Below are 14,759 nucleotides of genomic sequence, written 5' to 3' on the forward strand. Positions count from 1 at the left end.
ATATCATCAGACTCATGCAGTTTAGTGGTCATTTCAGTGAAGCCTGGTTACAGAGAATAACCTAAATCTCCTCTTTGGTGTTCTTCACATTTTCATTCCTAGGATATGCAGAGAGTGCAACCTAAACCATTAAAGTACATGAAAAAGAGGAATGTACAGGATTATACTGAAGAACATTAGTTCCAGCTCATGAGCAGCCTTTACATTCCATACAACCTCACAGTTCCTTTTTTACAGGACCTTTCACTTCAACAAGGTTACAGGAAGTTACACTGAACTATTTTACAATTAATGAATATGTATTGTTTTATAATAATTTAATTTTGCTCATTCTAAAATTGTGACAAAGGAACATTCAATGGCATATGCTTTTAATTAGAAATAATAAAAATTTTAATTTTTTGAGGATAGAAAATTTGCAATTATTATCTTTATTGTAAAAATAAGTAAATGTTTCACACTAAATGAATTTTCTCCCATCTGTTCCCTTGTAGCTAATGGAACTTTACCTATCAACTGAAACATCTGGGAAAATGTTATTGTGATAAAAAATTGTATTTGGCAGTTGTCAAAAAAATTAAAACAAATGGTGCTAGGTCTGGAATATATATTTTATGCATTTGCTGGTACTATTCATTTGTGATATTATTGTGTTCCTAAAGCCATCTTAGTGTCTGTTGTTTCCACTTCTGTTTTTATACAAAGTGATGATTTTAGGATTCATCACCAATTTTAATACCAAAATGTAAACAAAGATTCTAAATTTTTTGGTGTTTTGTTTTCTTTTGAGTTAATTTTGCTATTTGTTTCTCCCTTTTAATGTAAACAGATAGGTAATATGTAGAAAGACTATATTCATGTGACTGTGGATATGTTAATCTACTTAAATATTCTACTTGAATTCATAAATGACCTGTGGTTTAATTAATAGAATCATAGACTCACAGAGTGGTTTGGGTTAGACCGCCTAATTCCCACCCTCCTGCTGTGGCAGGGACACTTTCCATTAGACCAAATTACTCAAAGCCCCATCCAGCCTTATCTTGAACAGTTCCAGGGATAGGCATCCAAAAATTCCATGAACAGCCTGCTCCAAGCCTCACCACCCTTCCAATAAAGAATTTGCTCCTAAAATCTGATCTTAACCTCCCTTTAAGTTTAAAACACTTCCCCCTTGTCCTGCTACTGAATGGCCTTGTGAAAAATCCCCCTCCAGCTCTCTTGTAGGCCCTCTTTAGGCACTGGAAGGCACCATAAATTCTCCTGGAGCCTTGTCTTCTCCAGGCAGAGCAATCCCAACACTCTAAGGTCCTTTTTGTAGGAGAAGTCTTCCATCTCCCTGATCATCCCTCCTCTGAACTCTCTCCAAAGGATCGATGTCTTTCTTGTGTTGGATGCCCCAGAGCTGGAAGCAGTATTTCTCATGATATTAGGAAATATTCTGTATATTTCCCAGAAGGTTTAATTATACCTTTACATATCATCTTTATCTGTGCAAATCCTCTTGAGTGCAATCACACAGCATATACAGAACAACCAGAGGATCAGGCCCAGACAACATTGGTTTATGAAAGGTAGTTTTTGAATGAGCATCCTGATCTCCTTGTGACAAGGATGCTCAAAATGACAAGGACACCTGCTCAGGGGGTGTTAGCTATTCAGCATTTGGTAAAGTGTTTGACACTATTTCCAGCATCATTCTCATGGAGAAACTGGCTATTCATTGGACAGGTTCACTGGACTCTTCACTGGGTAGCTACTGATTGGATGGCTGGGCCTAGAGAGTCAGGGTGGATGGAGTGACATCCAGCTGGTGGCCAGTCACCTGTGGTGTTCCCCAGGTCTCAGTACTAGGGCCAATCCTTTTTAATCTCTTTATTGATTATCTGGATGAGGCAACTGAGTGCACTCTCAGTTTTCTGGCGTCACTAAGTTGTGCTGGAGTGTTGATCTCCCAGAAGGTAGGAAGGCTCTGCAGCAGGATCTGGAGAGGCTGGATCAATGGGCCAAGGCCACTGCTACAAGGTTCAAAAAGGTGAAGTGATGAGTCCTGCACTACACCATGTAGCACTCCAGGCTTGGGGGATCATGGCTGGGAAGCTGCCCATTGGAAAAGGACCTGGGAGCATTGGTTGACAGGTGGCCAAACATGAGCCAGTGTGTGCCCAGAGGCCCACAAGAAATCCAGTGGTATCCTGGCTTGTATCAGCAAGGTATGGCCAGCATGATCAGGGCAGCAATCATCCTCCTGTACTCGGTGCTGGTGATATTGAGGTAATAGAGTGAGTCCAGAGAAGGGCAACAAAGCTGGTGAAGGGTCCAGATAACAGCATTATGAAGATCACCTGAGGAAGCTGACAGTGTATAGCCTAGGGGAAAGGAGGCTCAGGGAAAACATTCTTGCTTTCTACAAGCACCTGAAATGTAGTTGTATTGAGGGTGTTGTTCATTTCTTCACCCAAGTAACAAATGACAGGATGAGAGGAAATGGCCTCAATTTGCACAATGGGAGGTTTAGGTTGGCTATAAAGACAGATCTCTTCATCACCAGTAGGGTTACCAAGCGTTGGTACAGGCTCACCAGGGAAGTGGCTTAGTCCCTGACCCTGGAGGTATTTAAAACACATGTAGATGTGGCACCTAGGGACATGGTTTGGTGATGGACTTGGCCGTGTTAGGTTTGTGGTTGCACTCAATGATCTATATGATTCTTTAAGAGATTTAAATAGCCCTAGAGCTCACAGAATCTCTGTCACAGAAGACCTGAATAATCAATTACCTTCCTAGGCCCAGATGATCACTTAGCAGAATTAAAACTCAAAAATATAAATCTTTATAAATCTTATCTGGGATCTTTTGAATAATACTATAAGAAGTTCTTTCAAAGAAGATCTTTAGAAAACCTAATTATTCTCTGGTGCTACATGAAGTCTCAGATAAGGAATACTGAAGAACAAATTTCATTACACATTCCTTCTTTTTTTACTATTCATTTTGCTGGACTGAAACCCCACAACATTTGGGAACCTCAAAATCACATAGAAAAATGTGGTTGTTTTACTCTGATTGTGCTTAATGCTATTTTATTTATCTCCGAGTTTGAAAAGTGCAATTACTTGAATATTTTTTAAAATTTAATTTATATTGTATCCATCTTGATCTGAACTAATCACTGTTATCTGGTGAAAAGGCAGATAATTGCGTTATCAGTGTAAGTATCATGTTTCATAGCCTAAGGAGGTTCTTTTAGAATGTCTTTAACAAGAAGTAGAAAGAGGAAAACTTATCTGGTCAAGTCTTTTTATGTATGTAGCCAGAGCATTTTTCAAGTTCACATATATTCAGAAAAACCTTGAAATGATGCTATGCAAGCAAAAGGACAGATTTCAAAAGCAAGAGTTTCACATAGTAGTATTAGTGTTTGTCTAAGGCAAAATGTGAATATGTTTTTTGTTTGTTTCTATTAAGACTTTGTAAATACTTCACTTGTTTAACTTTTGGAGGACACTAAATGTCAAGTGAACAGATTGCTGCTACTTGCCTCTTTGTCTCTTACCTTCTTTCCTCAAGTTCAGTCTATTTTTATTCACAGCTCCCTGTGGAGGAAACCTGACTGGCTCATCAGGTTTTATACTTTCACCAAACTTCCCTCATCCATATCCCCACAGCAGAGATTGTGACTGGACTATCAATGTTAATAGTGATTATGTTATATCGTTAGCATTTATCAGGTAAGCTGCTACTTAAAAATTTTAAAGTCATGTTTATAACTTTATTATTGGCTTCATTATTATAACTTTATTATTGTTTAGATTTCTGTAGGGTAATATATGTGTACTTAATATAACTATCAAAGGGATTAGTAACTATTATCTTTGTTAAAAGTTACAATAAATATGTCAGAGTCATCAATACACATACAGGTGGAGCTTGAAATCTCTTTACTGTTTCCTCAAAAACATTCTGTTTACACTGGCTAATGTTGAGGTAGATGGTGCTTAATTTAACTAAGATTCAGTTCCTGAGAAGGTGGCATGGACTAACTCATTGAAATGTCTGCAAACCAAGATGGTCTTTAATGATGAAAACTATTGATTCATCTACTTGTATGTGACATCTGCTATTTAGGCAAAATTTCAAAAATAGTCTTTAAATTTAGTTTTATTAGTCCATGTAATTTCAGGACACTCAAGATACTTCCTGATGTTCTGGCTATTAAATAGAATTGTTCTAGACTTTTATCACAATAGAAGACTAAATTGAGCTTAATAGAATTCACAAAGGAACTTCTGCTGTCTGCACCATTTGTAACGCATGATGTAAATTAATATATTTATTATGTGTGAAAATTATGCATCCTAACTAGGAAATATGTCACAGAAAAGGTAAAAATGGTACTTATGATGTCCCATCAAATTTAAGTTCTTCTTATGCTGGGTGTTCTATAATAGTGTCTATATTGTTCTGACCAGTGTTAATGTGATGACTTCTTTAGAGAGGTAGATCATATAGTTGTCTGTTCTTGGTGGTCAATAACATAGTATGTATTTTGGTGAATCCATCCTAAGGAAATTAATCATGTAATTATATTTACATAATTAACAGTATAATTATTTTGTTGGTGATTTCAGAAAGTTGTAAGTTGGTAGGAAACTTTCTATTGCGTACTTGCACTTTGTTGGTTTGGCTTATATCATGAGCTCAATATATTTAAGAGTATTCTGCTTTTTATATTCTACATTTAGATATGAGATCCTCCATCTTAGAATAAAAAAAATGTTTTGCAGTTTGAATCCAGATACTATGAACAGTTTCTAGATCCCAAATACCAAGTTAAAAAAAAATCTCAATATTTGGTCTGTTGCTATTAATTTTTGATAGAAACTCAGAAGCTTAGGCTTGGTCAAAGCAGATTGCATCTTTACTGAGAATTGCCTCATTTGTGACACACAGACTGACCTAGAGTGAGAAACACTGAATACTCCACTAAGTCCTGTTAAATAGTCTTTTGAGTGGAACTTGTTCCAGCTAATCCTTTTAAACTCAAGGTGAACTATGGCACTTTAGTAATCAAAGCTGTTGACTTTTTACTTTCACATTTCTTTTATAAGGAAATATATTTTAAATAATCCAAAAGTTAAAAGGGGAGCTCTATCAGGTCTTCAATGCCTACATTTATTTCAGTGAGGGGCTACTGTCAAGTAGAGACATAATAGATTGGATTTTCATTCTCTTACTAACTACCTTTTTAGAAAACTTTCTTTTTGTACAGGGACAATCTTACAAGTAAAATTGGTTAACTCTCTGCTCTTAACTAAAATTAAGTTTGAATTTAACTAACTAAGTTATCAAATGTAGTTAATAATGTAGTTCAGAAGAAAATAGGAGGTTTCAAAACTTGATCTTTTTTATTTAAACTGATCATAGGCAAAATGCTTCTTGCTCTAAGAGATATAGGAAGATCATCCTCTGGCTGTCTGAAAGTGTTGAACCTGGCTGAAAGCCGAGTGCATTATATCATAAAGCATTTCTGCCAAGGGTTCCAATCGATCTAGGTTGTTTATTTTTCTAAATCTTTAGGAATATGTTATTATTTTTTATCTATTTAAAAAGCTTTCCTTTTTTCTGGCTAGCAGGAAATTTTTGTTTCTAAGGTGTGAACCAAAAGATTGAATATTTCTGTGTTTGCTAATAAGACACTTCTACAAACCATTTTTTTTTCTGACAGTGGAGGGATTTTTTTTCCTTTTATTAAAACAATGATAGTAAATTTCAAATTTAAGCTAATAAGAGTGAAAATGTTAGGCAAAGCATATTCCATCTGATATTTCTCTTTTTTGTTTTCTAGCTTCAGTATAGAACCAAATTATGATTTTCTTTATATATATGATGGGCCAGACAGTAACAGCCCACTGATTGGTAGCTTTCAAGACAGCAAACTGCCAGAGAGGATAGAGAGCAGTTCAAATACCATGCATCTGGCTTTTCGGAGTGATGGATCTGTTAGTTTTACTGGATTCCATCTGGAATACAAAGGTAAATAAAATTATTTTTCTCTATATTTACACCATTCAATGCATGAGTGCAAATTTTGGTTTAAATTCTCATAATTTTCTGCCTGGTAATGTTTTTGTTTTGCCTGAGAATGATAATGACAATGTGAATACTCAATTCATACAAGTACAATGTTATAAGATTGCTAACTTAAAGTTTCTAGTATGATTTCATTTACCTGTAATGTTGAATGCCTGATTCCTTTCAGTGTTTGAAGCAGGCTCACAAGAAGGCTGGGCAGGCGCCTTTCATGAGGGCATGTAGTGATAGGACAAGGGGGAATAGCCTTAAGCTGAAGGAGGGCAGATTTAGATTAGATATTAAGAAGAAATTCTTTACTGTGAGGGTGGTGAGGCAGTGGAACAAGGTGCCCAGAGAGATTGTGGACTCCCAGTCCCTGGAGGTTTTAAAAACCAGGATGGATGCAGCCCTGAGCAACCTGGTCTAGTGGAAGCTCTGAACAACCTGGTCTTCCTTGCTCATGGCAGGAGCATTTGGACCTAGATGATCTTCAAGGACCCTCGCAACATAAATTATTGTATGAATCTGTGATTCTGTGAAAAAATAGGAGACAGCAGTATACAGGTTTCAAAAATAATGTTGCAGTGGCATAACAGCCTATACATATATACATATATATATCTATATATATATAATCTAGAATTTAATTTATTTTTTTATTTTATTGATTTAGGCGCATTTAAGGTCCTGTCAGATGAAATGACATGCTAGAATCTAAGAGTCCAATATTGAAAATAAAACACTATTTTGGCTAGACCTTTATATGATAGACCATAGTAGGGCTGTCCACCTGTCTCAGATCTGCCTGAGGTCATAGCACAGTAAACAAGAAAATGTAGACTTGCAAAATATATAACCAATATGAACTTTCATAACTGCCTCTGCATGGCTTGAGAAACAGAAATATTTTCTATTAAATGAACATGAAAATATTCTGTAAAGACAATCAGAAAGAAAATAAGGGTGATATAGACCTCCTTGATCTTATTTTCTTCTCCATTTATTCTGAGAGCAGTTAGTTATTTCAAAGGTATAGAAGGGAAAGAATGATGTATTCAGTGCTTCATAAAGCCCATGAAGCCTCCTTATACTTTCCTACAGTCATTGGATCCTAGAGATGTCAAGAAAGTTGTCTCCACAGTATGAGCTACTCCTGAAAAGTTAAAAGTAGGTCTCAACCATATTGATGGTGAGCCCAGATGTATGATGTTTCAGTTCACTTACATACATTTCTTCTACTAAATTGAAAAATAAAAAATGCAGATAGAAGTGCTATAGGGAGATCACAGAACTTCTGAAGAACAAGAAAATAAATTATTTTTAAGGAGTCCAATATTTTTTCTCTGTACTGTTGAATGAAGTCTAGAGTCATGGAATCAAAGTGTTTCTCCTTTCTACAAATCTGAGCGTGAAGGATATTTGTTATGGAGACAGTCTCTTCTCATACTTCTTTGCTGTTGAGGGGTCTGGGGAAGCACAAGAAGCTGGGAGGGAACACAGCCACAGCACCTGACCCCACCTTTCCAACATGATATTCTGGCCTGAGAGAGCCTACTTAGGTGCTGGCTGGGCATCAGTCAGTTGGTCATAAGCAATTGTTTTGCTTTTACAGAACATGCTTTTCTGAGGTTTTATGTCTGTATCTTTGTTTAAATTTTCCTTCCGTTACAGTTTATTATTGTTTCTATTATTGTTATTACATTTTATTTAAACTATTAAACCATCTCATTTCAATCTACAGATCATCTTGATTCAATCTTTCCAGTTCTCTCCCCATACCACTGTGGATCTCATTGAATGGGCAGTTGTATGGTCCTTAGTTGCTGAATGGGCTAAAACTCAACTGTCCTTTTTGGCAGGTTGACTGCAGGTCTGACCAGAGTGTGCTTAAGCAAATTTGTTTTAATAATCCATTTTGTTAATCAATAGTCACTGGTCACAATGTTGATTTATTTGGAGTCAGAGTTGTTGTGCTTGTTCTGAGAATTGGGTTATGTATTACTTTTTCTCTGTGTTCTTCTTTTGTTACCTCTGGGGCCTGGATTAAGGATATAATTTTGGTGAACTGTGTAACACTGGCTCAAGATATGATAAAATAATTCCTGTTTGTGAGACTAATCTTGTATTTTTGCTCAGTATGGTTGTCATATATGTACTTTTAGGGAACCACCTCTTGAAAACTATTAACAATCACACCTTTTATCTTTTCTCATCAGAGACCCAATCTATGGGGCAGATGAGGAGGAACACATTCCTTCACCTTTTCTTTCACTTTCACCTTTTCATTCTCCTCCAGGCTAATTTCAATAGCTCTTGAGAATTTTGAATATCCTTGAGATGTTTAAACCAGTATATTCATATTGCTATGTTTCCTGCATGTGTTTCAGGTTTTGCTTGAGGTTAAACAATTATTTAGGGATTCTGCCCAGGGTTCTGCCCTGAAGCTGGATCATTACAAGTTACAGAGTGCATGGGAAAGGGTAGGCAAGTACCAAGGACAGTGTCCACCTCCAATGTTTTGGTAGTTCAGCCCCAAACAAGTGTAGAATGCTCAAAAACTACTAAAATATTTGAGGAAAGTATCTTGTCACACTAGCAATTCCAGAGAGACATAAATCATTGCAATGTGCTGGGACCTGGCCCAGGCCTACCAAGCCCTAATCAACATAATTGACTGTCCTCAAGCAGAAGAGGCCTCTGGATCTGACAACAAACCAACGGGAGCTCTGGCTGCTCCAGCTGCCATGATAGGCCTTGCAACTGAACCAGAGGAACAGCCCATGCTGGTGTCAGACACACCTACACACAAACAGAAATATTGCGAACATCAGCTTGTTTGGTAAGGACAGAAACTCCTCCTAAGAAGGAAAAGGAGGAGGAACTGGATGAAGAGGGCTACTCCAAAGGGCCATCACAAGAGGAGGAGTAAGAGGAAGAACTCATAAGCAAGTCAGTGACCATACAATGAGCAGACACTTTGGCTGTGCCAGTGCTGGGTTAACAGGGTCAGTAATCTGGAATTAGAAGGAAAAGTCCAGCATGTGGGATCCCTTTCTAGGGAAGGGGACATTGTCAAAATGATTGAAAATGGGGTACAAACCCTCTGAAGATGATTCCTTCCAGGCATGAGGAAAATCTATCCCTTCTAAGATGATGTTATAATCCATTCAGGCAAATGGGCCCCCATGAGGAGATGTATTCAGTACCTGAAGAAATTAGCTATGCTGCAGGCGATTTATGATGACCTTTATACTGAACAGTTATCCAAAGATCCAGAAGTCCTGTGTAAATGATCCTCATGCTGTAAGTTTTTTACAGAGCACATCAAATGTCACTGCCTCATTGGCAGTAAAGACTTGGAAAGACAGAGAGGGACAATCAGTGGATAAACTGGACATGGAGAGAACGCGAGAAAGTGAGATAGAAAATCAACCTCAGTCCTAGAGACATGGGAATGTGAGTTGCAAGGAAAAAATCATAAAAGGGAGTTTTTCCAGGAAAATGGCCACTCCAGTTTCCAGCAGGATGGGGGAAATAATAAGAGTAAAAGTGAGAAAACTCATGGGTTGAGATAAAGGCAGTTTAATATAGAAAACAAGAGGCATGCTTACATGCAGAGCAAAATAAGGAATTCATTCCCATGGGCAGGGAGATGTTCTGCCATCTCCAGTAAGGCAAGGCTCCATCACACGTAATGATGACTAGGGAATACAAATGCATAACTTCAAATGTCCCTCCCTTCCTTTTTTTTCCCCAAAATTTATATCCATGGCATAGCATCATATGATATGGATGCCATACCATATGGTAGGATCCAGCTTTGGTCATTTGGCATCAGCTGTGCCAACTGGGTTTGCTCCAACTACCTAAGGAGGGAGTGTTGCAAGGGCATGTTGAAAAGGCAAAGCCAAAGTCTTCTCAGGTTCTCAGAGTGATAAGCTGAGAGCTAATGGACTGAAAAATTGACATAACAGAAATTTCAATTGCATATTAATAAAAAAATTAATCACTCTGATAGTCAAACATTGGAACTGCTTGCCCTTAGATTATGGCATTGGAATCCTTCAAAATCATAACTGGACTGTACAAAGGCCTAAGCAACCTAATCAAATTGGCCCTGATTTGCATGGGCAAATGACTACATCACTTTCAACCTAATTTTTTGATGAACATAAATTTTTGATTTGATGAACATAAATTTTTCATGCAAATTGTAACTGATGCAGTTGTGCCCTATATCTACATTAATCATATTTTAATTGTAAGGGTACTCAAATTATACTTCATTGGTGGACCCTATTTTTCAGATCTAGATCTCACACTGACCCATGTCCCAGGTCTAATCTGTAACCATGTGGTTGAATTTTATTCCCATTCTCTCTCCCTCACTTCATTTCTATATTATAATGGAGGAAAAGCTCTTTAGTTCTATTAGGTACTCTCGAGAATAATTACTGAATGCTTGCTATAGTTTGGTATGTCTGTAATATTATCTCCAAGAAGTTTATTATGGCTTTATTCTCTTTGAAACTTAGGGATGTAGTGGTAAGTCATCATGTTCTGGACAAAGCACTTGCTATTCTTGCCTTCCAATAACATTTCCCACACACTGAGATACTAGTTTTCAGGAGGATTTTGGCACTAACACTATGATATTCAACAGAGACTTCCTTGTTCCACTTGAGATTGAAACAGCATGTGTCACTGTTTTCAGCCTGTATTTCAGAGCCTTACTTGATCCAGTGATGTGACAATGTTATCAGAGAAGTAAAGGCTGATTTCTTTGAAGCACCTTGCAAAATTTTATTATGTACAGAAGGAATTGGCACCTGGTATGAACAGACAAGAATTTAATGTTACTGTAACCCAAATCTCAACTGCCCAATGAAAAAAAATTATTTCCTGGCATAACAAATAATAACTTATTATTTGTTATTACAGAAAATAATTTTTAAAATGCTCCTACTGAAAAAATATCTTGTAATATTACAGCATTTTCTCTGATGTTCTGCTATATCTGCCACTCCCTTCACATGTTTTTAACTTAATGATACTAATATTGTTAGGAAAAAAGGGAAACAGCTACAAGGATAATCAATGTCTTGTGTTCCTCAGTTGGAGAAACATGATGTTGTTGGTGAACAACTTTCCCTCCTGTCTCCTGGGAGCACTTATAAATTTGCTGAAAGAGCCTTCTTACTTGGTATTTTTTCACTGGTTCTCAGCCAGATCTGAAGAATTCTTTTGCCTCATCTGATTTGTTCTTTGTACATTGTAGAATATTTACTAACTTTTTCTACAAATTCACTTAGCAGTTCCTTCACATTTGCAGAAGTAGTTTTAAGGTACTTAGTATTTCAGGCTTTATTTTTCAGAATTGGTATTAAGAAACTGTATTTCTATAGTGACATTGTTACTGTTTAGTCAGCAATTTCAGAAGCCTGTCACAACTATAATTTTGGGGAAAAGAAAATTACAGGGCTGTATTTTTTTCCCTAGAGGTAATTTGTGCTGTGACAGATCATTCTTTTCTCAATTTTTGATTTATGTGCCAGACATAATAGATTATTTTTTCTCTCTATTTTTTTCATCTAGGACTAATATCCACTTTATCTGTGTACCTTCTGAAGTACCTTTGAAACATTTTGAATTATTTTTGTCATAAACTCAAGAATGATGATTTCACACTAGCAATTATGAATCAATGCAGTTATATCAATATTGGTTCAATAACAGGAAAAAATGTTATTGTATTGATTTTCTAAAGTATTCATTATAATCTTAAATTAATTTATCCTTTTTTTTTTCTTTTTTCCCCCTAAGTTTGATAATTTAGACTTGAAAGAGTTTGAAATTTTCCCTATGACCTGCCAGACTTCTCAAATGAATGTGTGGATGGCTTACTCAATAATATCTATGTGATATCTTATAGACTTTCTAGTAAATTGCATCTTTTGACTTTTCATTGTCCATCCAAATTTTTGAATGAGTGTTAAATTATTTTTAGACTACACAGTACTTCTACCTATATAAATCAATGTCAGTACCTAATCCTGTTCTTAAAGATTAAAGATGTATTGTAATTATTATTTGTTACTGTGTTGTTTTTCATATCAGAACCATGCTCTGTAGATTATATGTGCAAATCATAATAAATTTTTAAACACACTAGGAGACCTTGACATGCTTTTGAAAGATGTGAAATTGAAAATTCAAAAGAATTATTCTATGTTTCCTTCTTCAAATGTTACCACAATGTATTTATTTATCTCCTCTCAGAAACATTACAACATAAAAGTGGCCTTAAGGGATGTACTTAGTTCATTAACTTGGCTCTAGTAGTGACCAATAGTTTATGTGTGGCCAAACTATATAAAAGTCAAATAAATAATAATTGCTCCTGCTTATCTATAATTTCTCAGAAACTCCATTTTAGGTACTGACAGGATCAGATAAAGTGTCTTTTTATATAAAACTCTTAAAAAGCTTTCCAGGAAGTTCAATGCTCATATAATCTTTTGGCAACCATACCTACCTGTAGCAGAAAGTTCCACAGTGCAAATATGCCTGGTAAATAAACATTTTTTGATGTATTTGAAAGCTGGCACTGGTCTTGTAGAAAATTAAGAAGTGTTCCCTATTGATTTTCTCCAAAACACTCTTAAATGTTAAAGAAAGTCTGACATTTCCATCTTCTGCTTGCTAAAATATATTATTCCATACTTCATCCAGCACAGCATAAAATAATCTGTTTTACTCCAGCTTCTACATAATACATTTACTCTTGTTTCCTTAAAGGAAATTGCATTTTTTTCCTAAATGTTTTACTTTTCTCACCTTCTGTGTAATAATGCTGTTAATTAGAAGTGTTGAGTATTTATTTTTGTTCAATATGTTACTGGACATTGGTATTCACATTATAGAAGTAAAAGGGAAGCAAAGATAAAAGCCTATGCATATGTTTGAATTTATTTCAATAATTTGAAACAAATAGTTATAAGTGATAAAAGAATGAGATACATTTAGGGAATATTTTTATATTTTTTCATCCACTGAGGGATAAATATGTATATGAAAATGTATACCATCACATCATATACATATAAAAACCCACCTGAGGTTTATTAATTTTGAAGACATTCTGGTTCACATACTTCTTATTGTGCAACAAATTGTTCATGTTGGTTTCCTCCATTTACCAGTCTTCACACCATAGATTTTAAAACTAGGATGTGCCTTATCTACTGGAAAAATTTCTGTATATCTAACTTAATCTAACTTTATCATTGATCAGAATGAATTCTGAAAAAAAAATGGAGCACTATAAGAATTATATTTAAAAAAGGACAGAAGACATGTTTTCTGACATGATATAGTAATTTGTACAGTTGTTAGAATGAAGTAGAGAAGATATTTGATGGAAAGACTTCAAAAAAAAAGAAAACAGGTTCTACAGGGTACTCAAAGAAGGCCTCAAGGGAACTCTGGGAAATATTTAGATTATAAGTGTTTTTATTTGTTTTAGTTTATATTTCTTATTTATTAATTTTGGATTATATTTAGAATTATATTCACACTTGTTTCCTCTACAGCAAAACTTCGTGAGTCTTGTTTTGATCCTGGAAATATAATGAATGGAACCAGACTTGGAATGGATTATAAACTGGGTTCCACTGTTACATATTACTGTGATGCAGGATATGTTCTTCAGGGATACTCTACACTAACATGTATCATGGGAGATGATGGAAGACCTGGGTGGAACAGAGCCCTGCCCAGCTGTCATGGTAAGAGCAGTTTTTCATTTATTTTAGTTGCTGTTGTCATTACTCTTGCTTTGTAATAGGGAAGAAACAAGTAAAAATTTTGAGGTGGTTTTAATAATACTCTCTTTCAGAAAAAAACTCTTTCCAATGATACATGTAATAAAATACATATGTGACAACTCAGGAAACTATTGATTCCAGTTTTTATTAACATTGAATAAATAGTGTTATTATTTTGAATTTTGTCTTAGTGGTAATGTCATTCTCCATGTCAACATGTGTTCTTGAATTAACTTACAACAGAGTATAGAGATATATATTATATATATGTATTTAAGTACAACAGTAAGTATACATTGGCTGTCATGATATATGTTTGTTTCTTTTTGCTATTACTGGCTTTAAAAACATGCAGATGAAATCTTTTGTATATATTGCATTACAAGATTTAAATTCTTGTACGTGTTGAAAAGCCTTAAAATGCAGGAAATATCCAGTTAAGATATAAAGTCTGCTCATTTCAAGATTCTTCTGACTTTAGTTGTATGACCACTGACAATCTCAAGCATCAGCATTTTCAGATTTAAACTCTAAGAAAAGATTAAAGTTTTATTTTGCTGATGTCTTAACAGGAAGTGATAGCCACTTGCTATTTTAACTTTGTGAAAAATCACATATTCTGTAAGATTCAGCACAAAACCTCTCCCATGTATGCAGATATTATATGAGAAAACTAGCATTTGCTTCTTAAGTTAAAATAAAATCCAATTATTATGTTACTTGCCATTCCTTTTCAAATTTGAGGACAAAATGTCTGTTAAATCCATTTCCAATTTGAACAAACATAGATTTTAAACAGAATGTGGATTTTCTTTGTTTTGTGCTCAAATTTCTATTGCAAAGTGGATGGTAGAGTAC

General features: G+C 35.4%; 1 protein-coding gene across 3 annotated transcripts in view; it reads left to right on the plus strand.

Moving 5' to 3' along the window:
• Positions 1–14,759, plus strand: part of CSMD3 (CUB and Sushi multiple domains 3) — a 594,913-nt gene that overhangs the window by 418,006 nt on the left and 162,148 nt on the right. For all 3 annotated transcript variants that reach the window (XM_077188509.1, XM_077188511.1, XM_077188512.1), the window contains 3 exons: positions 3,593–3,731; positions 5,849–6,036; positions 13,668–13,862. In XM_077188509.1, the coding sequence (XP_077044624.1) occupies positions 3,593–3,731; positions 5,849–6,036; positions 13,668–13,862 (522 nt within the window). The remainder of the gene's footprint in view (positions 1–3,592; positions 3,732–5,848; positions 6,037–13,667; positions 13,863–14,759) is intronic.

The sequence above is a fragment of the Agelaius phoeniceus genome, chromosome 1 (genome assembly GCF_051311805.1).
Source record: "Agelaius phoeniceus isolate bAgePho1 chromosome 1, bAgePho1.hap1, whole genome shotgun sequence".
In the NCBI taxonomy this organism is placed as follows: domain Eukaryota; kingdom Metazoa; phylum Chordata; class Aves; order Passeriformes; family Icteridae; genus Agelaius; species Agelaius phoeniceus.